Below are 26,094 nucleotides of genomic sequence, written 5' to 3'. Positions count from 1 at the left end.
GCAGATGCCCCAGGGGGAAAAGGCATGATCAGAGGATCCCCTGGAACAAACTGCGAGAGACACTCCCCCCTACTCGGAGCACAACTGGGAGAGGTGGCATTGCCTCTCTGGGGACAAAAGAGTCGGCAGGTGCCATTATGCTTCCCCAACCCTTAGCATAGGTGCAGAGACACCTGCTGAGAGCAGCTAACCTAGACACCGGCTGTTTGCCGTGCCTCACTTCAAACACCATGCCCCTGTGCTTTGGTGTAACTGCCCTTCTGGGACAAGCCTGCATCAGTTCCAGCATGGCAAGACCCTCCCCCACAGGAACAGTGTAGGTCTGTGCCAGGCCAGGTCCCTAAAGATTGAAGTTTAAAAACACGGCAGGGGGTGGGGGTGGGGAGTACCTGGGTGGCTCAGTCAATTGAGCACCTAATCCTTGATTTCAGGTGGGTCGTGATCTCAGGCTCATGAGTTCGAGCTCTGTATCCAGCTCTGCACTCAGTAGGGAGTCTGCTTCTCCTCCTCCACTCCCTCTGCTCCTCCCCCACCCCTCCCCCGACTTGAGCACGCACTGTGTCTCTCTCTCTCTCTAAAATAAATAAATAAATCTTTAAAAAGTACCAACAAACTCAGCCTGCCTGCTCTGGCTAGAACACAGGCACACTGCACTGCCGGTGGGCGGATGGCCAGAATACAGAGAGAGTGAAGGCAGGGATCCCAGGAAGGATGCCTGGGACACACGAGGGGAGATTATTTGCTCTTCTGGAAGGGCTTCTCAGACAGCAGCAGGGGGAAAACTCTGCTCTCTGGGGACAAGGGAGGTGGCTGATGCCATTTCTCTCCCCCTCCCCTCAGCATGAGCTAACTTCAGCAAGCAGCACAGCGCCAACAGTGGAGGCCTAAACTGCTTACAACAAGCCCAAACCCCTTGCACTCTGCAGGCGCTGCTTCTCTTGGGCAAGTGGGCCTGAGAACCAGAGCAATGCCCCGCCCCCCAGAAGACCAGCACCAACCCCCCTGCATGCACCACATCTACTGACCATAGAGTTCTGCAAGGCTTCAGCTGTAGTGGAAATAGCAGCCAGTCTCTTTTAACAAGCATACCAGAGCACACCTAGTAAAAACTCTCCAAACTCTGGTTAATGCTCAAACACTCCCCACTGCAGGCAAGGAGAAACTCTGCAGAGAACTGACCTGCGAGAAAGAGCAGCCAAAATCTCGCTGCAGAGTGCACACAGCACACACCAGAGACACTTCCTGAAGTGCCAGGCCCTGGACAGCATTTGACCTCTTTATAAAGCCACTACTCTCAGAAGCAAGAAACATAACAGGCTTTCTTAACACACAGAAAAAGACAGAGGAATTCATCCCAAAAGAAAGAACAAGAAATGGTCACAACAAGGGATCTAGTTGAAACCAATATAAGTAACATGCCTGATCCAGAATTTAAACCAACAATCATCAGGATACCAGCTGGGCTTAAGAAAAGCATGGAAGACACCAGGGAACCCCTCACCACAGAGATAAAAGACCTAAAAACCAGTCAGGCCAAAATAAAAAAAAGCTATAACCAAGATTCAAAACTGACTGGATGGAATGACAACAAGGATGGAGGAAGCAGAGGAATGAAAAAGTGATATAGACGATAAAATTATGGAAAAGAATGAAGCTGAAAAGAGGAGGGAAAGAAAAATATCAGATCACGAATGAAGACTTAAGGAAGTCAGTGACTCCCAAAGTGTAATGACATTGGTATCACAGGAGTTCCAGAAGAAGGAGAAAGGGAAAAGGAACAGAAGGGTTATTTGAGGAAATAATAGCTGAAAACTTCCCTAATGTGGGGAAGGAAACAGACATCCAATCCAGGAGGCACAGAGAACTCCCATCAAAATCAATAAAAGCAGCCCAACACCAAGACATATCATAGTTAAATTTGCAAAATATAGAGATAAAGCAAAAAGTTCTAAAAGAAGCAAGAGAAAATTACAAGGGAAGACAAATAAGGTTAGCAGGAGCTCTCTCCACAGAAACTTGTCAGGCTAAAAAGGAGTGGCAGGCTATATTCAATGTGCTGAATGGGAAAAATATGCAGCCAAGAATATTCTATCCAGCAAGGCTGTCATTCAGAATAGGAAAGACAAAGAGTTTCCCAGACAAACAGAAACTAAAGGAGTTCATGACCATTAAACCAGCCCTGCAAGAAATATTAAAGGGGACTCTTTGAGTGGGAAAGAAAGAACAAAAGTGACAGACTAGAAAGGGACAGAGAAAATCTCCAGAAACAATGACAAAAAAAGTAATAAAATGGCACTAAATTCATATTTATCAATAATTACTCTGAACGTAAATGGACTAAATGCTCCAATCAAAAGACAGTTTGTCAGAATGGATTAAAAAAAAAAAAAAACAAGAACCAGCTATATACTGCCTATAAGAGACCCATTGTAGACCTAAAGACACCTACAGATTGAAAGTGAGGGGATGGAGAACCATCTAACATGCAAATGGATATCAAAAGAAAGCCGGAGTAGCCATTCTTACATTAGAAAAACTAGATTTTAAACCAAAGACTGTAACAAGAGATGAATAAGGGCACTATATCATAATAAAGGGGACTGTCCAACAAGAAGATCTAACAATTATAAATATTTATGGGAGGACCCAAATATATAAAACAATTCATAACAAACACAAAGGAACTCATTGATAATAATGCAATAATAGTAGGGGAATTTAATACCCCACTTACAGCAATGGACAGATCATCTAAGCAGAAAATCAACAAGGAAACAATGGCTTTGAATGACACATGGACCAGATGGACTTAACAGATACATTCAGAACATTTCATCCTAAAGCAGCAGAACACAACACACATTTCTTTTCAAGGGCATATAGGACATTCTCCAGAATAGATCACATACTAAGTCACAAATCAGGCCTTACAAGTTCAAAACCATGGAGATCATATCATGCATATTTTCCAACTACAGCACTATGAAATTCGAAGTCAACCACAAGAAAACGTTTGGAAAGACCACAAATACATGGAGGTTAAAGAACATCCTACTGAATGATGAATGGGTCAACCAGAAATTAAATAAGAAATAAAAAAAATACATGGAAACAAATGATAATGAAAACATGTTGGTCCAACCTTTGGGATGCAGCAAAAGCAGTCATAAAAGGGAAGTATATAGCAATACAGGCCTACCTCAATGTGAGACATCAAAATCCTAGAGGAGAACACAGGCAGCAACCTCTTCAACATTGGCCTGGCAACTTCTTACTAGATACGTCTCCAGAGGCAAGGGCAACCAAAGCAAAAATGAGCTATTGGGACTTCATTAAGATAAAAATCTTCTGCACAGCTAAGGGAACAATCAACAAAAGTAAAAGGCAACCATTGGAATGGGAGATGATATTTGGTAATGACATATCTGATAAAGGGTTAGTTTTGAAAATCCATAGAGAATTTATCAAACTCAACACCCCAAAACAAATAATCCAGTTAAGAAAAGGGCAGAAGACACGAACAGATATTTTTCCAAAGAAGACATTCAGGTGGCAACAGACACATGAAAAGATGCTCAACATCACTCATCATCGGGGGAACACAAATCAAAACCATGCTGAGATACCACCTCACACCTGTCAGAATGGCTACAATTAATAACACAGGAAACAACAGATGTTGGTGAGGATGTAGAGAAAGGGGAACCCTCTTGCACTGTTGGTGGGAATGCAAACTGGTGCAGCCGCTGTGGAAAACAGTATGGAGGTTCCTCAAAATGTTAAAAATAGAACTACCCTACGATCCAGCAATTGCACTACTATGTATTTATCCAAAGGATATAAAAATATTGATTCAAGGGGATACATGCACCCCTATGTTTATAGCAGCATTATCAACAATAGCCAAATTATTGAAAAAGCCCAAATGTCCATCAACTGATGAAAGGATAAAGAAGAGGTGGTGTGTGTGTGTGTGTGTATATATATTTGTATAATGAATATATATAAATATATATATATGTATAATGGAATATTACTCAGCTATCAAAAAGAATGAAATCTTGCCATTTGCAACAACACGGATGTAGCTTGAGTGTATTATGCTAAGTGAAATAAGTCAGTCAGAGAAAGACAGACACCATATGATTTCACTCATAGGTGGAATTTAAGAAACAAAACAGATGAACATAGGGGAAAGAAAAAAGAGAGAGAGAGCCAAATCATAAACAGACTCTTAACTATAGAGAACAAACTGAGGGTTGATGGAAGGAGGTGGCAGGGGATTGGCTAAATGGGTGATGGGTGTTAAGGAGGGCACTTGTGATAAGCACTGGGTATTATATGTAAGTGATGAATCACTAAATTCTACTCCTGAAACTAACATTACACTATATGTCAACTAACTAGAATTTGTTTTATTTTACTTTTAAAGATTTATTTATTTATTTGAGAGAGAGAGAGAGGGAGCATGAAAGTGGGGGGAGGGACAGAGGGAGAGAGAGAATCTCAAGCAGACTCCCCACGGAGTTTGGAGCCTGAATGCAGGACTTGATCCCAGGACCCTGAGATCATGACCTGAGCCAAAATCAAGAGTTGGAGGCTTAACCAGCTGAGCCACCCAGGCGCACCAACTAACTGGAATTTAAATAAAAATTTGAAACTAAAACAAAAGAAAAAAAGAAGAAGAGTATCTTCTCTGATCATCACAGAATTAAGCTAGAGGTCAAGAATAAAAATAGAAAAAAACCCAACTGTCTAAAAATTAAATGATACCATTGAAATAATCCATAAAAAAAGGAAAAACAGAAATTAGAAAATATTTTAAACTGAATAATTAAAAATACATTTCAAAACTTATGGGGAAAAGGTAAAATGATGCTTAAAAGGAAATATATAGTTTTAAATGCATATATAAAGGTCTAAAAAGTCTAAAAATCAACAATTTAAGTATTAATCTCAAAAAGCTAGAACAAAGAGCAGCAACCAAAACCTAAGGAAATAAATGAGAAACATAAAAGCTGAAACCAAGGGACTAAATATCAAACATATAATAGAGAAAATCAACAAACTCAAAAGTTAGTTCTTCCAAAAGATTAGCAAAACTGACAAAACACTAACAAGACTGACATTTAAAAAAGTAGACAGGGGCGCCTGGGTGGCTCAGTCGTTAGGCATCTGCCTTCGGCTCAGGGCGTGATCCCGGCGTTATGGGATCGAGCCCCACATCAGGCTCCTCCGCTATGAGCCTGCTTCTTCCTCTCCCACTCCCCCTGCTTGTGTTCCTTCTCTCGCTGTCTATAAATAAATAAAATCTTATAAAATAAATAAATAAATAAATAAATAAATAAATAATAAAAAGTAGACAAAACGCAAATTAGCAACAATAGAAGCGAGAAAGAGGATATCACTATAGATTGCACAATAAAGGTATTCTAAAAACAACTCTGCAGATAAATTTGATAATTTGGATGAAATGGACAAATTATTTGAAAAACACAACCTACCAAAGCTGACAGAAGAAATCAAAACTATGAATAATCCTGTATGTATGAAAAATTTGAACCTATAATTTAAAAACTTTTCTCCAAAGAAAATCTCAGGCCCAGAAAGCTTATCAATGAATTCTTCCAAACACTTACGGAAAAATAACACACATCTTTTATAATTCTTCAAGAAGGTGGAAATCAAAGTTTCACAGACTTCAAAGGTGAAAACAGCAGAGACTTGACTTTGGAATTCTGACATTCCGAGAAAAAATGACAAACCTTTCTCATAAACATTATTAAAAAATTCTTAAAGAAGTATTAGGAAGTCAAATCCAGTGCCGCAGTAAACTGAGTGCAGTTTAGTCTAGGTGTGCAAGGGTGGTTTAGCCTTCAAAAAGCATAAACTTAGTTTACCACATTCACAGAAAAAGGAATAAACTCACACGATCATTTCAACTGCAGAACAAACATTTGATAAATGCAATATTCATTTGTGGTGAAAACTTTTAGCCAACTAAGAATAGAACTTCCTTAATGTGGTAAAGAGGATCTACACAATACCCACAACAAACATCGTTGGTAGAATCTTAGAAACTTCCCTCAAATATTGGGACCGAGTCTAGAATAGCCACTGTGACCGCTTTTATTCAACATTGTAACTGGAGGTCTAGCCCATGCAAAAGCCAAGAAAAAGAGACGTCACGGAGACTGAAAAGGAAGAAATACACTGTCATTTCCAGACAATAAGATCATGCACATAGAAAATTTCTAAAGAATTTAGAGACAAACTCTTAGAATTAATCAAAGAATATAGGAAGGACACTGGATATAGCCAAAATATTAAAATTAATTGCTATAGATTGTATGTTTGTGTTCCCTCCAAAATTTGTATTTTCAAATCCCAACCCCCCACAGTGATGATATTAAGAGATGGAGTATTTGGGAGTCAATTAGGTCATGAGAACAGAGCCTTCATGACCAGGATGAGTGCCCTCATAAAAGAGGCTCCAGAGACCCCCACCCCTTCCTTCTATCATGTTGAACACGGCAAAAAGCCACTATCTATGAATGAAGAAGTTTCTCTCCAGACACCAAACCTGCCAGCACCTTGACCTTGGACTTCCCAGCCTCTAGAACTGTGCTGACTATGGCATGAGTCATATTTGTATATACTGGCAATAAACAAATAGAACAGAAAACATATTTACAAAAACTCAAATGCTTAGAAATAAATCTAATTAAAAATATGCAAGACCTCCAGCTGAAAATTACAAACTATTATTGAGAAAAAATAAAGGAGAGCCAAATAAATGGACATATATATATTGTTATGGACTGGATGATTCAATATTGTAAAAATGTAAGTGCTTTCCAAATTAATACGTACTTCTATGCCCTTGCAAATAAAATCCAAGTTGTGGGGTTTTTCCCAGAAATTTATAAATCAATTTTAAAATTCATATGGAGCATCCCAGTCTTGATTTTAGCTCAGGTCATGATCTCAGGGTCGTGAGGTCACCTTGGGCTCCGTGCTGGGCATGGAGACTGCTTAAGATTCTCTCTCTCCTTCTCCCTCTGCCCTTCCGTGCCCTCTTTGCTCTCTAAAAAAATAAATAAAAATAAAATTCATATGGAGATGCAAAAGGCCAAGAATAAACAAGGCGTGCTTGAAGAGCGAATATGAAGGACTAACAACATGAGATATCAGAAACTATTATTATAAGGCTACGGGAATTGGGGCATTTGGCTGGTTCAGTTGGAGGAGCATGTGATTTCGAGCCGCACATCGGATGTTGAGATTACTTCAATAAATAAACTAAACTTTTAAAAAATTAATAAATAGTAATAAAGCTATGGTAATCAAAATTGTGTGGTACTGGAACAAACAGAAGAGATAACTGTCCAATGGAACAGACCCACACATACATACATGATCTCACGACCCTACATGATCACGTGATTTATGACAAAAGTGACCACGCAGAGCAGTAGGGAAAAGGATGGTCTTTTTAGTAAATCATGTTAGGGCAACTGAATCTCCATACAGGAAAAAATGTATATTGACTTCTATCTCACATTTCACACAAGAATCAGTTCCAGGCGTGTCTCAGTCTGCTTAGGCTGCTAAAACAAAAATACTATAAACTTTGGTGTCTGGTGAGGGTCTGCTTTCTCATTCACGGATGGCATCTTTTTGCTCTCTTCCCATGGCGGAAGGTGATGAGGGATCTCTCTGTAGCCTAATCCCATTCATGCGGGCTCTACCCTCATGAACTACTCACGTTCCAAATGCCCCATCTCCTAATTCTATCACCTTAGGGGTTAGGATTTCAACACATGAATTTGGGGGGACCACAAACTCAGATCATAGCAAGACGGATTAGAGAAATAAACTGAAAAGCAAAACAATAAAGGAAGAAACATCTTTCTGATCTTGAAGTAGGTAATACTTTCTCAAATCAGAAATAAAAAAGAAGAAACATAAAAGAAAAAACGTGATAATCTTGGCTATATTAAAACTAAGAACTTCTGTTCACCACAGTGAACAAAACGGCAACCCACAGGGTGGCATAAAATACTAAATATATATATTTATGTACACATACCTAATATATATGATAAAAAAAACCACAAATCCAGAATATATAAAGAATCAATAAGAAAAAGACAGCTCAATAGCAGAATGGGCTAAAGACTCATAAAGGAGGATATGTAAATGGATGATAACCATATGAAAAATCGCCCCAATTCGTTAGTACTCAGGTAAATGCAAATTTAAAGCTCAATGGAATGCCACTATCTACCCCCCAAAATGGTCGAGATAAAAAAGATGGGGAGTAAAGAGTGCTGATGAGAATGTGGAGGAATAGGAAGTCTCCCATACCTATGGGAGAATAAATTTGTACATCCACTTTGGAAAACTGGCAGTTAACTACTCAGGCTGACAATGAGCACCAGCTGTGACCAAGCAAATACATTTTGAGGGATATACCCAATAGAACTGTGTACATTATGTTTATCAAAAGACATGTATTAGAATATTCATGGCAACAGTACCTGAAATAGAAAAAATTGAAAATTACTCAGATGTCCATCAGTAACAGAATGGTTCAATAAACTGCAATAGAGTCACATCGTGGAATATTATATAGCTATGAAAATGATCCAGGACGACGCATAAAAATAAGGACGAATCTCTCAAATGCAAGTTGAGCGATCAGAGCCGGACACAAAGAGTATGTCTTTCATTTCTATAAAGTATAAAAAAGAGCAGAACTAATCCATGTTGATGGAAGTCAGGAGAGTGGTTACCACTGGGGGGCCAGTGCCTAGAAGGGGGCGTGGGACCTTTAGAGGGCTGGTAAATGTTCTGTTCCTTGTTTGGGGTGACATTGCCCTTATTTGGCTAATTCTCTTCTGTGCATGCTCCATGATTCTTGTCTCATGACTGCCTTTACGGGAATTTGTCATTTGGTTGGACAGAACTCAATTTTCTGTTTATGTAATTATTCATTTTCCTTTCAATGCACATATTTATCATGACGTTTTATTGAGGTTCTGCAAAATGGCTGCTTCTCAGGACTTAGTTCTGGAGACTGGCTTTTTCTCTCCAGGTAGCTCCACTGCTTTCTGATATTTCTTTCTTTTTCTTCTTCCTTCTTTCTTTCTTCCTTCCTTCTTTCCCTTCTTCCTTCCCTCCCTTCTTCCTCCCTCCCACCTCCCACTTCCCTTCCTTCCTTTCTTTCTTTCTCCTTTTCTTTCTTTCTTTCTTTCTTTCTTTCTTTCTTTCTTTCTTTCTTTCTTTCTTTCTTCTTTCTTTCCTTCTCTTTTTAATTCTTTTTAAAAGATTAAAAGAATAAGTAAATACTTGAGAGAGAGTGAGTGCAGGGGGGAGGGGCAGAGAGAGTCTCAAGCAGACTCCATGCTGATCCCAGAGCCCAATGCCAGGCTTGATCTCATGACCCTGAGATCACAACCTGAGCCTAAACCAAGAGTCAGAGGCTTAACCAACCGCACCACCCAGGTGCCCCTCTGATATCTCCTTCTGATAAGAGTTGGGTTCTTTGCTCATCCCCCTCTCTTCTGTGTGACCACCATTCAGCCTTACTTATGACGTTGTTCTGCCTTGGTGTACTCTGTTATTGTGGTGATGAAAAAAGAGGGAGAGATTGCCTTTAATAAAAAGAGTAGTTTTCTTATTGGGGCAGAATCATGATGCCATCGTTCTTCTTGTGTAACTTAGAAGCTCACCGATTAGCCGCTTGGCACCTTCTGCCCAGGAAGGTCGATGCCATATTCAGCCAATCCGAATGACCTTCTCCATCATGTCGCACTCACCAAACATACCTGTGAATATAAACCTGGCTTCCCCAAGCTTCCTTACGGGAGGAGACGATGACAAGGCCCATATCGAGTTCTGATCCACTTGATCTTCACTTTAAATTCACAGGTAGGTATTCTTTTGGTGGACATTAAAAATCACTCACGTTCTCCACAATTACCTCCGGCACAGCAAAAAGACCGAGTTTCAGAACCTGTCGAGGTGGGCTATGTGGATGTGATGAAGGCGGCCGTAGCTGGAGAGTCCAGCCTCCGGCTTTCCCCCAGACTCACCGAACAAACAAACAAACAAGCATGTCCATACTTACTGGGGAAATGCATATTCCGCTGGTGACAGGGAGCTAAGGTGCTCAGGGCCTTCTCGGCAAAGGAGATTTGGAAGAGAGGAATTTAGATGTCCAACTGCTTCAATAACTATAACTGAGTAAACGAAAAAATTCTACTTTTGGATCAATGTGGACAGCTGCCACAATAGCATGTTTTCCATCATCCTGCTGTTTCCGTAAAGTAGGAAATGTCAGTGAGCAGACTCATCCCCCAGCAACTTGTTCAGATCTGCCCCTGACCTCTTCCACACAACAGCTTCCAAGGAAACCTTCCTCGGTTTCCTACCATGTATTTCTATCACGATGCAAGTAACAACCTGTCAAAACTGCTCTCTGGAGAGAGTGATTATTATTATTGGGTGTTTTTTTTAATTTTGTTTTTCCCTGTAGTTCCAAACTCCTTTGAGTGGCCTCCAGTGTGTACCGAGGCTGCCAATCATCACTCCTAGCTAAAAGTCTCCGCCCAGGATGTTCCCCAGCAACATGTCAGCTTCAAGTCCCAGGGGGCTTTGAGAAGCCCGGGCCTGCAGACTGGCGGCTCCTTCCACGCGGCAGCAGGGGACCTCGGAGAATAAGGCAGGGCTGAGCCAACAGCAGGTCCTCATTTGCAGGACCCGCCGGACTCTGGTGCAGCCAGGCTCAGGGGAGCCACATAATTAGTCCAAACATCATTGTGGCGAGGCACCTCTCCAGCTCTGTTTATTTTGTACATAAACCGAGCTTCGGTTCCAATAGGTTCAACAGACATTTGTTAAACATCTGTGCTGTGTCCGATCACGTCCAGGGCGCAAGGACAGCAAGGATGAATAACATGTGATTGGGACTCACTGCGGTACTCTTTTCCAGCTTTATCATCCCAAATGAGCAACTTTCCAGGTCTCAGCTCATCTCAGTCAACCTTGTGAAATCAAACGGCGCATGAGCTCTTACTGTATTCCCATTTTACAAATGAGGAAGTTGAGTCTGAAAGACCAGGTCACTTCCCCAAGACTATACCATTAATAAATGGAAGTTCTGCCAGCACAACCCAGAAAGTTGATTCGTTATTCAGTGTTCTATGTTACCACCTTTTGTTTTCTTTAACACATTGCCACTCGGCATATGATTAAAGGAGGTTTCAGACTCTTCATCTGTGCTACTACTTTCCTTGCTTATAATTCACCGTTATGAATGCCATGGATAAAAGAAGCCATATTATTGTCGCTTAATTCTAAGAGATAATTGTCATCCCTGACCATTCAAGTGTTTTCTCCCAAATTATACTTTTATTTGCATACAAGTCTCTTTGTGGAGTCAGCTATTTGGTCAACAAGAAATGAGGAAGATCTAAAAATCTTCTTGTACTGGAATTTTCAATGCCTGAAATACCTATTCTCTTGCAAGTATTTTGGCTCTTTTCTATATCCAATTGAAACTGAATTATATGCTGTCTTATATCCTATAATTATTTCGAATAACACTACGAATTCCTAGAGGAGAACAACCATATGATGGCTCTGGGAGTGTGGCCAGGACTAACAATATTTGCTGAATGGAATTTAAATTAGGGCTGACCCCTCTCCTCCCTAATGGGAAGCATTAGAGCTAATGGTAGAGCATGAGATCAGAGTGAGACAGCAGGGTGAGAGATCTGGTTCCACCACTGATCTTGGGCAAGTTACAGAAACCAACTCAGGCCCACTGCCCTCATTAGACAGTGGGGATGTTAATGACCGTCTCGTAGGGCCCTCATAAGAATTAAATGAGAAGTCTGGTGTATTGTACTAAAAATGCAATAAATGTTGGGTCTTGTTATCAAGACCACATCCTTGGATCTTTCCAGAAGTCCTCTGCCTTCCCCTATATGAATGCAATATTGCTTTTCACTATTGCAAGCTGAAAGGTCAGAGTTCCAGAGCAAATTATGCATAGAGCACCCACCACAGAGAGCCTTATATTTGCTGAAAATAATTGAACGAGTATTTGCAACAGTGCCGGCTGTCTGATAGAGAGAGTTTATTATTTTTTCTCTCAATTCCATTTTACTTTATTTTGTGTTAATTTTGTCTAGCAAATACTTATTGCTTCAAATCAGGTATTTCTTTGAATACTCAGATATTATCTTTATGAAAAGTGACCAATTAATTACTGCTACAGGAAATCATATTTTTTTAAAGAACATAAAATAGGAGTCTGAACACTTCATATAATTCTCCAACCTGGGTTTGTTAAACATTATCCATATTCATCAGGGAGATAAAATTAGCCCCAGTTTTGAGGGATGCAATAGCATTTAGGAATTCAATTAGACGATTCCCTTCAGGCTAATAATGAGCACAACGGAAATTAGAGCACCTACCATTTATGACCAAAATTGCAAGAGGTAACCATAATGCTAGGAGCATGGCCTTGACACACTGAATTTCATAAAACAAGTTTTCATCTGCTTACTTCATTCCTAAGGCTGAGAATTTCAGAGCATTAAAAAAAAAGTCTGTTTATTTCTTTTCTCTTTACATAATTATGACAAACCATCCTTTTGCAACGTCGCAGGCTCCTCACTACAATGGATTTATTCTTTGAGCAGAAATGTAATTTACCAGTAAGATTATGAATGACATTCTCTGATTCTTTACATCTTTTCTGTATTTCCAATTTTTCTACATTGAGCATGTCATACTTCCAGGATTAAGGAAAAAAGGGCTTTAGTTGCTCTTTTTGTTTTTCTTTCTCACGGAAAAACACATGGACACATGGTGGTGTGGGACAGAGGCTCCTGCCACCTTCACAAAGGCGGGTCTAAAAATGCGCTGAGAGAGAAGGATTCACAGCTGTTGGGAGTTGACCCCAAACAAGGATGTTGAGCCTCAAATCTGGGAGTGTGGACAATCGGTCAATAAGAAACACATGATTGACTAGTATGCCTCTCATTCCAGCTGGGCTGGCACGGCTCTGGCAGCCTTAACGTATGGCTATAATCCTCAGACTAAAGAATAGTGCCTGGCACATAGTAGGTGCTCAGTAAATACCTGCCAAATAAAGGATTGTAGTGCTAGCACAGAACAAATCAGGGGAAACTGGAGTCACCTGGTACCTGAGAAACCAGAGGAGGGTTTTGCTCTCTGAAACTAGAGTCCCCGGATATTAAATAGGAATCACAATAAAGCAGAAACATTGATGCATATGACTTAGTCCCAGGTAACTTTAAACAATTGCAATCACTCATTGTGCATTTTCTTATCACAAAAACATTGTGAAAAAAATAGAAAATGCAGATAAGGAAAGAGAAGACAATTCTAGAAACCTACCTTTTTTTTTAAAAAAAAGATTTTATTTATTTATTTGACAGTGAGAGAGACAGCCAGAGAGAGAGGGAACACAAGCAGGGGGAGTGGGAGAGGAAGAAGCAGGCTCCCAGTGGAGCAGGGAATCCGATGCGGGGTTCCATCCCAGGACCCTGGGATCAGGCCCTGAGCCAAAGGCAGACGCTTAACGACTGAGCCACCCAGGCACCCCTAAAAACCTACTGTTATGACATAAGTATGTGCTCTTTCAGATGATCTTCAAAGGTAAAAAAAAAAAAAAGGTGAATTCTGTTTATGGAATTTCATCTCAACTAAATGAAAAACGAAAGAAACAACCTATGCAGCCTATGTCCTTGAAGACAGGAGATAGAGCAGAGAGTGAGTGAGAATTGCCCAAAGAGTTGCCCCATTCTGGGCTCTCCCTGGACAGGGCATGGGGGTAACTGACTAGCCTGCATTTCTAGCCAAGGTGGCTTCCGGCTTTTGAGAACCAAGCCCCCTGGAGTTCAGAGAGCGGGGGCTGGAGCCTAAATCTCCATCCAGAGAGCAGCGTAGTACTGGGTGAGAGATCTGGTTCTACCACAAATCCTGAGCAATTTACAAAAACCAACTGGATGAGGCCAAAGGAAAAACAGGCTGTTATAGGAACGGAATACACTTCCAGAGCTGGTGGGCGAAGGGATGTGTTTCCTGTGGGCCGAGGCTCCAGTCACACTGTAAAAACCCTCTGCACAGGGCTGCCCCCAAAGCGAGGGGGCCTCGGCATAAAGTTCCCTGAAGAGCTGGAGACCCCTGGGAGCTGTCCCCGAAGAACACCGGATGCACCCCCAGGTGAAGAGAGGAGTCCATGATAGATATCGGCTGGTGTCCCAAGTACGCCTGCTTACAGCATGGGTTGCTAGAATCCAAGGAAACACGCATTGGGCAAGCCCTTCATCGGATATAAAGTGCCATGAAAGGGTTCATTCTTAGTAAAAAGGGCTCTGAATCACACACTAGTGCTGCAACCATCTCTTGTCTCCTATCTCTGAGGCCTTAAGTCTTTGATTACAACCGGAGAAAGCCCTGAGATTTCATCGACCGAAATCCCTGCCCCCAGGTCGGTTACTTGCAGACTCAGCCAGACACCCACATGTTCACCCCTGCCTCAGCACACAGGATTCAGAATCAATCCACTTTCTACTATCTGCTGGAGTCACTGAATGGTCAAAAATACCAAACGATTGTGCCATGTGGAAAAGTCCAGAAGAATATCTATCTGTCCTATTTTAAACTCCTGAGAAGGCAACTCAACCATCTGTCTTGGCAACCATTCCAGCCTGGAGCCACCCCGTCAGAAACATCTCTTTTCAGTTTAATCTAAATCCTTCAAATGGAGCCTCAAGCTAATTTCATCCCATTCCATTTTCAAATAATTTGGAACACAGTTGTTTACCATCTGGATTATAGGATTACATAATGTTGCAGGGTTATGGCGAGCAGTAAATGAAATAATTCATGTGAAACACAGAGCTCAGGACCTAGCACATCATAATAGCTCAATACGTATTTATTATTACCATCATTACACGCACTCGGACTCTTGCAGTCATAAGGACATGAACGCAACTCAAAATAATTTAAGGAAATATAAAGGGGGGTGGAGGATGTAATTAGAAAGGAAGTAAAAGTGTGTGGTGGCGTTCAGGTTCTACGGGATCCAGGACCCAAGTCATTTCGCAGGGCTCCTCTTTCCCTCTCTTCTCTTCTTTCTGACAAGCTTTGAAGTATAGAGAGCAGAATATCAACCAGCAGGCTCAGCTCAACGAAGCCTAGAATAGGTTCCCCATTCCTCAGTTTATTTATCAAAAATTTACTGAATGCCAAGCAAGCGTCAAGCAGAGTTCCAGAAGCTAAGAATAGAGCAGTGTCCAAGACATAACATTTCTGCCCTTGTGGAACTTCCCTTCTAACGAAAAGAGAGGATCTGGCAGGATCGGTGAAAGGATGTAGAGAAAGTTCCTTCCACAACATAAGGTCACACCTTATGCCCAAAATTAAGGTAAATGCTTAGCTTTTTCTTCTCAAATCCATGTAAACCCACCCCTTTCAAAACTCCTTTCCTCTTGCCAAATGGGCAGCATCTCAAAAATCAGGGCTTCAAATAGATACATGTGTGTGGATTTTGAGTGCATTTGGTTTATTTCTGCTGGGTAATCTTTGCACGTGTTTCTGCGATGCCCCTGGAGCTACTCAGATTGAGTCCACGTTTGAGCCCTTTTCTTTTGACACTACTTTCCTAGGACATACAGGACCTTCTCCCACCTTCCTGGTTTCCTTTGAATAGGATGTTATTTCCTTAGTAAAACGTTGCAAAAACCTGTTTGTTAGTCATTGAGAAAGTATTCCTCTGAGCGATCCCAATTCCATTTCTCTGTGTTAATCGTTGTACTGTAAAAAGGAAGGCTGGAGACCCAGGCTTTTTGAGAAGCCCAGGAAGTGTGGCCTAACTTTGGAAACGTTCAACTTCAGCCTCTCCTGATTGCTCACAGTGAGGAAGCTTTCCTAGAGCATGTCAGGCGGCATTCTTCTTAGGATAAAATTCCTGAATCAAGCTGCTTTCACCTGACAAAAAATCTTGATTTATCAGCGCTATTTCAGATTTAGTCTACAAACAGGCTGACTAAATTAACAATGCACAGTTTTATTTAAATTTGGCACTGCGCTACCACGTGAACCCACGTGAATCCATTCATGAGCAATATAGGGACCAACTTCCATAAATTCAAGGTTGCTCAAGTGTGGGGGTGGGGGTGGGGGTGGGGGTGGGGGTGGGCGCGTAGGTTGTTGCAGCAACAGTTTTATTTTTTTAAGTCATATTACAAGTTACGTGCCATGCTCCTACCTGTGTTCTCAATTTGGTCTGCCTTCAGTCTCCCTATCCCTTCTGCTTTAGTTAGTTATCTCTTGTCAGGGCAGTAATTTTTTTTTAATCCAGATATAATGGACAAATGCGCCATCCGGCTCAGTCAAATCCCATCGTTAAAACTGATCTTGGAATTAAACAAAAAGGGATTTTTAATAGAAAAGCTCATCAACCCCGAGCCCTCCACCTTGTATTTGTCCACCTGGGCTTTTTTTCGGGGGGAGGGGGTGTCCGCTCCGGATTGCACGTCTCCTAGCCTGCTAGACCAAAGCACGCTTGAGTCAGACGCCGGCCCGCCTCTTGAGAGGTATGAAGAACCTCCGCGCCCGGCACCCCTTCTAGGGTCAGACCCTATCCGGCATGAACACATTGGCCTCCACCCCCACCCCCATTCCAACCCCCTAAGAAAAGAGGGAAAAAGTCTGGCTCCGGGATTTTTTTTTTTTTTTTAAAGCTTAATACCCTTATCTTTGCATTCCAGCCGGAAGGTCGGCCCCAAGCCTTCTTTCCTGTGCTTCTCCTTTTCGGATTGGGCACCATCCTTGATGCCGCCTCCTGAGTTAGAAAGGGATAGAACTTTCCCAGGGAGGTGCGGCGTGTCTGCGCAGCGCCTTCCCGGTTCCTTCCTCCAAACAGAGATCTTGGTCGCACCAGAGGGAAAGTGCCCATTTCCCTACACACCCCCTCCCCCCAAACGTGAGCGGAGACGGAAGGCGACTTCTGTGTTTATTTTCTAGACCTTTAAAACCAGCTGCACTTAGCCCTGCGGAAGCCCCCTTGGCCCTGGCCCAAAGAAAGCAACGAGAGGTCGGGGAGTGGACACGGGCGGCCGCGACAAGTGGGGTCTTCAAGCGAGACACCTCTCCTTCCCTGGCTGGGCGTGCCCCCTGAATCCCCCGCCCCACCACCCCGTTCGGGGCTGGACACACGCACACAGCGGGTGGGAACGGGTGAGCCTCGGGTGTGCACCCCGCTCTGCCGCGTCCCTCTCCGGGGAGGCGGGAGGTGGCGGCGAGGCCCCGGGGTGGGGGCGAGAGGGATGCCGGCCGCCGCTCCGATTGGCTGCGCCGCCGCCCCCTCCCCGCGCCGCGCGCCCCCCGCCGTGCGCCCAGCCTGCTCCCGCCCGCAGCCTCGGAGCTGCTTCCAGCCGGAGGGAGGACGCGCAGGGGCGGGACCGTCTCCCCGCCCCGCAGCCGACCCCGCGCACGGGGATAAAACCCGGGCGGCGGCGCGCGGGAACCCGGGGTCCTGCTAGCTTCGGAGCGCGGGGAGGCGGGGCCCGGACCCAGCCGCTGCCGGCGCCCCCGCCCCTCGGACCCGGCTCCCGGAGTGGGGCTCCCCGCGCCCGGACGCGCGACGGCCGGGGCGCCGAGGCGGTACCTTTAGCCGAGCAATGAAGAGAGCCCGGGAGAACCCACCGGAGCCGACCGAGACGTTTCCTGCGTCCGGGGTGGCTGCTGCCGCCGCGGCTGCTTGAAACTCCCCAAAGTTGAGAGCCAGCGAGAGGCTGCCGCCCGCCGGGAGCAGGAGGGAAAGGAACTCGGAAGATGCCAGAGTGACGGACAGAGACAGACAGACTCACAGACCTTCAGAAGACACCACCGTCGGCGGCCTATCCCCGGAGCCAGTGAGGCTTTTCAGCTCTGTGAGTTGTTTTCTGGATGGGTGGCTTCCTATGCATTTCCGTTTGTTTGTAGGATGCGTTTGTGTATTTTTGTGTCTGTTGGAGGAGTTTAAAAAACGACGCAGCCTGCACGTTAAAAAAAATACTGAATTTCTGATGTTGAGACAGTTGTACTGATAGAGTGTGACCGTAAATGAAAGTAAGCAGGAGTAGCCCAGGAAAAAATTGCATTTAACAGTAAAAAACCATCGTAGGCTCCCCAGCGTGACACAAAACCTGCATTTCAAAAGTTATTGAAAAGAAAGCAAGCTATGATTCTTAAGGGTTAACTGGTGGTAGTTAACTTTGCTTCCCCCCCCCCTTTCAAATATTGATTGTTTACCAGGTTCACTGGTGGGAGGCTGAGCTGGTGGAAAGGCGCCAGGAAGAGACTTGGAGGCGACCATAATGTCTTTACGTTTACACACGCTGCCCACCCTGCCTGGAGTTGTCAGACCGGGCTGCAGGGAGCTGCTGTGTTTGTTGGTGATCACGGTGACCGTGAGCCGCGGCGCCTCCGGGGTGTGCCCCACCGCCTGCATCTGTGCCACGGACGTCGTGAGCTGCACCAACAAAAACCTGTCCAAGGTGCCTGGGAACCTTTTCAGACTGATGAAGAGGCTGGATCTGAGCTATAACAGGATCGGGCTTCTGGATGCTGAGTGGATTCCAGCATCATTTGTTAAGCTGAACACCCTAATTATTCGTCATAACAACATCACCAGCATTTCCACAGGCAGTTTTTCCACAACTCCAAATTTGAAGTGTCTTGACTTATCCTCCAATAAGCTGAAGACCGTGAAAAGTGCAGTGTTCCAAGAGTTGAAGGTTCTGGAAGTACTCCTGCTTTACAACAATCACATTTCCTATCTCGATCCTTCAGCTTTTGGAGGGCTCTCCCAGTTGCAAAAACTCTACTTAAGTGGAAACTTTCTCACGCACTTTCCCATGGATTTGTATGTTGGAAGGTTCAAGCTGGCAGAGCTGATGTTTCTAGATGTTTCCTATAACCGAATCCCCTCCCTGCCAATGCACCATATTAATTTAGTACCAGGAAAACAGCTGAGAGGCATCTACCTTCATGGAAACCCGTTTGTCTGTGACTGTTCCCTCTATTCGTTGCTGATCTTTTGGTATCGCAGGCACTTCAGCTCCGTGATGGATTTTAAGAACGATTATACCTGTCGCCTGTGGTCTGACTCGAAGCACTCCCGTCAGGTGCTTCTGCTCCAGGAGAGCTTTATGAATTGCTCGGACAGCATCATCAATGGCTCCTTCCGTGCACTTGGCTTTATTCATGAGGCTCAAGTTGGGGAAAGGCTGATTGTCCCCTGTGACAGCAAGACTGGCAATGCAAATACCGATTTCGTTTGGGTCGGCCCGGATAACAGACTGCTGGAGCCGGATCAAGAGCTGGAAAACTTTCACGTGTTTCACAATGGAAGTCTGGTTATAGAGAGTCCTCGTTTTGAGGACGCGGGAGTGTATTCCTGTATCGCCATGAACAGGCAGCGCCTGTTAAACGAGACCGTGGACGTCACCATCAACGTGAGCAATTTCACCGTGAACAGATCCCACGCCCATGAGGCATTTAACACCGCTTTCACCACCCTCGCCGCCTGCGTGGCCAGTATCGTTTTGGTACTTCTGTACCTCTATCTGACGCCGTGTCCCTGCAAGTGTAAAAGCAAGAGACAAAAAAATATTCTCAACCAAAGCAATGCCCATTCGTCTATTCTCAATCCCGGCCCTGCTGGCGACACCCCTGCTGACGAGCGGAAGGCCGGGGCTGGTAAAAGAGTGGTGTTTTTGGAACCCCTGAAGGATACTGCCGCAGGGCAGAACGGGAAAGTCAGGCTCTTTCCCAGTGACACGGTCATAGCCGAGGGCATCCTGAAGTCCACGAGGGTGAAATCCGACTCCGATTCGGTCAATTCCGTGTTTTCAGACACACCCTTTGTGGCGTCCACTTAATTTTGTGCCTGTCCCTGTATGCTGTAGTAATTTAATCACGCCATACTTCACTTTCTGTGCAGTCTGCAAAATAAACAGCAGGACAGAAATGGTGGTGTTTTGTGTTTTGCAGTGCAACCGAATGGCCTCTTTAACTGATTACTAGGAACTGTGGTCAGGTGCGCTTTGGTTCCTCAATGTGCCAGAGGAAGATGGGGTTGTTTTCCGAAGTTTAAGTTCTAGATAACAGTCTCTTAGTTTTTAGTGCCACCGATAATTTCGAAGCTGGTCTGGAGGTGACCTTGTCTTTTTGTTCAGGATTCTTGAAAGAAAGAAAAAATTTCACGTATTGGTGTTCTTTAAAAAAAGAGACTTTACTGACTTCTTAGGACCAAAGTTATTTTAAAGAAAAGCATTAGTGTCCTATTTCATTTTTTAAAAGATGCAGAAGGAAGAACCAAACGGCACTTATGAAGCACAAAGTAAGGTTAGATCTGGGAGTAATTCAGCTCATGTCATCATTCGAGACCACAGTAAACAGACTACTCTGATAAAATTTGCTGGATAATGCCACATCCCAAATGGTGTTAGATAAATAGTGCAATCAATGTACATTTGTTTGTCTTCTTTCCATTCTGTACATTCTTATCCTTGCACAAAAGATCCTACCGAAAGTTGGAAGTTATCATCATTTGTTGCCATAAACACGTAGGTGTCAATACCAAAATGTCCAAGTAACTTCTTAAACCTTTGTTCTAGCTGATATTTGTTCATAGGCTCGTGTATATGTAAATCAAATTAGATGAACTGTTAAGTAGATTCTACTGTATTGTGCTTCGGACATTTGCATTAATGTAAATATATGTATTCTGTGACTTGATGTTGTATTTGGCTGTTTAAAAACATAAATCTGAGATGTTTTATGTGATCATATTGTTCTGCTTTGTCTAAAGCATCCTGTCTAGCAAATATCTCTCCAGATTGTTTGCAGTTACGACATAGAGTTCATCTTCTAAAGTGTTCTACCCAGCTGATGCCTTCTGTACGACACCTTGACCCTTATGCCCTTCGGCCGGGTGTGGAGGACACCGAAGACCCGATTCGGCAGCACACTGAGGGCCCAGGCGACCTCCTCCTTGTTCCCATCTCTGCTGTCAGGTGACCGAGTACTCCTTCTGGGCCTCGATTTCCTCAGCTATGAAATGAGGATGGCAGGCAAGGTGATGTTTTGGGTTCCTTCCCACACTGGAAGTGTTGATGTCCGGGTGGCCTTGGCCACCGCAGACTGGTACGGGCTCTCGGAAACTGTCCCACATACCGATGGAATACAGGAGTGGGGTTAGGATAGACTAGCCTAGAGCTGCGTAGCCCGAAGGGACATTTTGGACCATCACGTCCAGCTCCTTCTCTTTCTCAGGGACAAATGAAGCCCAGAGAAGATTGTGGGTTATCTAAGACCACACAGTGAATTAGTGACCAGGATGGAAGGAGGGCTAAGGTACAGGATTCTTCCTGGCAAGGACAAGAGAGTCAAAGAATGGTTATTTCTAATGGTGGGCATGGAGAAAGAGCCAAAGAATGAGACAGAAGAGTGGTCAGAAAGTGGCAAAGGAGAATCAGGGCTGCGTTGTCCCTGGGGCTAAGAGAGAAGACAATTTGCAAAAGACGGAAATGAGCAACGGTGACAAAAAGCGAAGGAGATGAGAAGGGAAGACTAACAATGGTGGGTTTGGGGAAACAGTGGACATTTGGTGACAACTCTGTAAGTGCCAAGCCAGGCTCCCGTGGCAGACACTGGTCAGCAGGGTGTTGAGGAGTGAGTGCGTGGCCCGGTTCTGTACCCCCACAGATCAGGATGCAGAGCCACTACTCAAGAGTGTTGAAAATTCTTTGTTGCGTGGTGTGAAAAAATCGCTGCCTCTGCCTTTAAAACACAGACTTCGCCAATTAGATAAGATCCTTTAGACCCAAAGCTGTTATAGGCAAACGTTTTATTCCTGTTCCTGCCATTTTGTTAATTAGGAAGAATTCTGTGATCTGTATGACCTTTGAAGTCCTCACTCTTTCTTCGTACTTGGAGAAACTCACTCAAAGATGCTGTGATCTGTTGAGCTTCACACAGCTAGTCTGGACACAAGGAAAATCTCTTGAACCACTGATGCTCGCCGGCCATAGGCAGAGCTGCCTGCAGGGGCCGTGATTACCCTGACTTTGAGCGTGCCAAAGAGCAGGGCCATACACGGGCAGGGAAGCTACAGAGAGGGTCTCTGAATTGCACCTTTTCTGGACAGGATCCCTAGGGTCCTTCAGCCCTCAAAAGCCTTGATCCTAGGAAACGTGTGTTGCATTTGGCAGAATAACATAGACAGTGCTTGGAGTAGGGAGTTTGTGGAGCCCAATCTTGGCTGGTCCTAGTATATTTCAGGTAAATGACAGGCTGAGCTGAGATCAAAACTAACATATGCATAATCACAATGAAAACAAAATCCTGAATACTGAAAAGCAAAGCTGTATTTTGAACAAAAGTAGGATGGCATGGTGGTGAAAAAGCATGGAACTGAATGTTACGATGTGGAATTCTAAGTTCTTAGGTATATCTCTCTCTCTTTTTTTTTTTTGGTAGCAGCCTGACCACATGTATTTTAAATATAGGAACAGAACTAATTTGTATCTTAAATTTGTCCCACTCAAAAATTTTATATAATTTTCCTTCCAAGTAATAATCTGGATTATGTGACTAGGTTATTCTTTTAAGATACTTAGTATTTTTTATTATAGAGTTGTGAGAGAAGTGGATACACATTGAAGAAATTCAGCAAAAATCAAAGACGTGAAATTTTCCTGGGCTTAGAGTATTTTTCACTATAATTAGAAGATACTAGTTTTATGGCAATGGACTCGATAGATAATCATGAGTTTAATTTCTTAACTACACTTTTTCTTAAGATTTATAATCTGAGGGGCTCCTGGGTGGCTCAGTTGGTTAAGCCTCTGCCTTTGGCTCAGGTCATGATTCTAGGGTCCTGGGATGGAGCCCCACATCATGGTGTGTGTGTGGGGGTGGGGGTGTCCCTGCTCAGTGGGGTGTCTGCTTCTTCCTCTCCTTCTGCCCCTCTCCCCACATCATGTCTCTTGCGTGCATGCTCTCTTTCAAATAAATAAATAAAATCTTAAAAAAAAAAAGATTTATAATCTGAAAGAATGACCTGAGACAGTTTCTTATTAGAATCAACTTCTGCATTAATCCTCCTTGTTTGGCCTATAGAGATGTAAATATGTTTATTTTTGGCTTTAATTGCATGAATTATTTGCCCAGAAAAAAATGTTTGTTTGTTTTAACTTTTCCAAATAAACATTTTCCTAAATGTTCATCACAAGGGATATAGGTGGAAACCAGAGACAGGAAGATATATAATCAGTCCAAATTCTAAATAAGACATCTGATTTGGGATTGACCTGCTAAACACTGTTAAAACAGGATATAGCCTAAACATCCTCTAACATCATTGGCTTTTCCTTTGCCATAACTGCTGCTTGATTATTGTCCCCTTTCGGGGTATCATCTAGTGTTTACGAAGTGATCTAGTAATAGGTCTGACACCAGGCTTCTTGATAGAATCACAGGGGAAAGGTAGATAAACAGGGTTTCTAGCAGCTACCCTCTACACACTCCCCAACCAGAGAATCTGACTGAGGAGATTTGGGGTAAGGCCCTCCCATCATATTATTAAAGATTTTTTTCTCATAATTCTGATTCTTCCTATTTTGATGAAATATATCCTAAACTGGACCACAGCAAATGTCGTGGTTAGGGCTGTGTCAAAATAGACTATTATTACTTGCTAATGGATTTATTAATAAAAAGAAGAATTTTAGCGCTCTCTTAAAAAAAAATTCTGATGTGTTGGAGAAACAAAGGAGTTACTTCTCTGATACCGAATGAACTCTAGGGTCGGTTGTTGGCTGTAATTTATGATTTATATTTTTCCCAATTTTAAAACAGAGGAATAATTATTTTGAGGTGACTCAATCTCTGATTCTCTCATTTTTAAAACTATTTTTGTTGAAAGCAGCTACAACAGGTCTGTAACAATAAACTTTGGAGCTTTAGATTTGATTATATTATAGTGAAGTGAAGGCATGTTTGAGTGCAGATTTCATCTGCAGAAAACCAAACGCCTTTGTTTTTTCAGTATAATAGAATAATAGTTTTTAAAGAAACATTAGGATTCCTTTCATGGTTCTCTCATGACTCCCTGCCCAAGAGCCAGCCTCCAAAGCCCTATTTTTATATTTTATAATAAGATAGTGTGGAACGATGTTGGTTACTTTGCCCTTGCAAACATTATTGCATAGTAATATATTAAGAAGTAGAACTAAAAACTCATATAATAACATCCTGAATAATTTAGAGGACTCTGTGAAGGACCATTGTTGCTTGTGGATGGATTCCAGGGAAGAGATCCCTTCCATAGTTGAGGACCAGAGCAGAGTATGGAAACATACAAACCCTTTGTAAATTATAAAATGTGATATATATATATATATATTGGGTTTAATTTTTTAAGTACTTGCTAAGTGCCAGGCACACTGTGAGAGATGGTGGCATTATCATTCCTTATCACAGAAGCCCTCAAAGGTGGACAATATTCCACCCTGTCATAGATAGGAAACAGAGGCTCAGAAGGGATAAATAATTTTCCCAGACAACTTGGCCAATCAACCATTTTTACCATGAGAGTCATTTCAAAGATAACAGCACAGCAGTCTTGTAAGTGTTCTACCAATGGAACGACCTTGGAAAGCATAGGTCATGAGTAAACTTTCTATAGACGTAAACGGGAATGGATTAGTGCGCACAGCCAATCTGGGAGAAGAGGAATAGAAGGTTAGGGGATCGGAAGTCATTCAAACATAATAAAGGTAGGAATTTTTTTTCCCTGTAAGATACGATGTGTCACATGTAGCAAAACCGGAAATCTCTGGGTTTAATAGACAAGGTCTCCTCCTGTCTACTGACTCAGTCTGGCTGCCCTTCATGCCTGAAGTTGCTTAATACACAAAAAACGAAAAAATATGTTTTATCATTATAAATGACAGGTTGAAGATATTTAAATGAATAAATGATTCAATTACATTTTTTAAGGTTTAAAAGTGTTTTTCATATTTTTAATTTTTATTTATTTATTTATTTTGTCAGAAATACTTCCTTGCGGCACCAGGAGTGATTGATTGATTGATTGACTGATTGATTATTATGTTCAGTTAGCCCCTGTAAAGTACATCATTCGTTTTTGATGTAGTGTTCAATGATTCATTAGTTACGTACAACTCCCAGTGCTCATCACAGCATGTGCCCTCCTTAATACCCAACACCCTGTTACCCCCTCGCCTCTGAAACCCTCATTTTGTTTCCTGGAGTCCATAGTCTCTCATGGTTCGTCTCCCTCTCTGATTTCTCCCCCTTCGGATTTCCCTCCCTGCCCCTATGGTTGTCCATGTTATCGCTTATGTTCCAAATATGAATGAAACCATATGATAATTGTCTTTCTCTGCTTGACTTACTTCACTTAGCATAATCCCCTCCGATTCCATCCATGCCGATGCAAATGGTGGATATTCATCCTTTCTGATGGCTGAATAATATTCCATGGTATATATGGACCACATCCTCTTTATCCATTCATCTGTTGAAGGGCATCTGGGATCCTTACACAGTTTGGCTGTTGTGGACATTGCTGCTATGAACATCGGGGTGCATGTGCCCCTTCTTTTCACTACATCTGTATCTTTGGGGTAAATACCTAGTAGTGCCATTGCTGGGTCCTAGGGTAGCTCTATTCTTAACATCTCGAAGAACCTCCATACTGTTTTCCAGAGTGGCTCCACCAGCTTGCATTCCCACCAACAGTGTAAGAGGGGTCCCCTTTCTTCGCATCCTCACCAACATTTGTTGTTTCCTGTTTTGTTAATTTTTGCCGTTCTAACTGGTATAAGGTCGTACCTCAATGTGGTTTTGATTTGAATTTCCCTGATGGCTAATGATGTTGAGCATCTTTTCATGTGTCTGTTGGCCATTTGTATGTCTTCTTTGGAGAAGTGTCTGTTCATGTCTTCTGCCCATTTTTTGACTGGG

At 42.9% G+C, this 26,094-nt stretch overlaps 1 protein-coding gene and 1 long non-coding RNA gene across 3 annotated transcripts in view; one reads left to right on the top strand and one right to left on the bottom strand.

Moving 5' to 3' along the window:
* The window catches only part of LOC148107811 (uncharacterized), a 47,433-nt gene extending 29,615 nt beyond the window's left edge, over window positions 1-17,818 (bottom strand). For both annotated transcript variants that reach the window (XR_015721677.1, XR_015721676.1), the window contains exon 1: window positions 17,723-17,818. This is a non-coding gene — a long non-coding RNA (uncharacterized LOC148107811). The remainder of the gene's footprint in view (window positions 1-17,722) is intronic.
* Window positions 17,819-17,849: 31 nt separating this feature from the next.
* On the top strand, window positions 17,850-25,196 carry AMIGO2 (adhesion molecule with Ig like domain 2). Its single transcript, XM_045801208.2, has 2 exons — window positions 17,850-17,987; window positions 18,352-25,196. Exon 2 carries the CDS (start codon window positions 18,414-18,416, stop codon window positions 19,977-19,979), a length of 1,566 nt encoding a protein of 521 aa, XP_045657164.2. The 5' UTR covers window positions 17,850-17,987; window positions 18,352-18,413; the 3' UTR covers window positions 19,980-25,196.
* Window positions 25,197-26,094: the final 898 nt, after the last annotated feature.

This window comes from Ursus americanus, chromosome 25 (assembly GCF_024610735.1).
Source record: "Ursus americanus isolate L20-20 chromosome 25, mUrsAme1.1.p, whole genome shotgun sequence".
In the NCBI taxonomy this organism is placed as follows: Eukaryota; Metazoa; Chordata; class Mammalia; order Carnivora; family Ursidae; genus Ursus; species Ursus americanus.
This window is presented reverse-complemented; position numbering and strand designations above follow the sequence as displayed.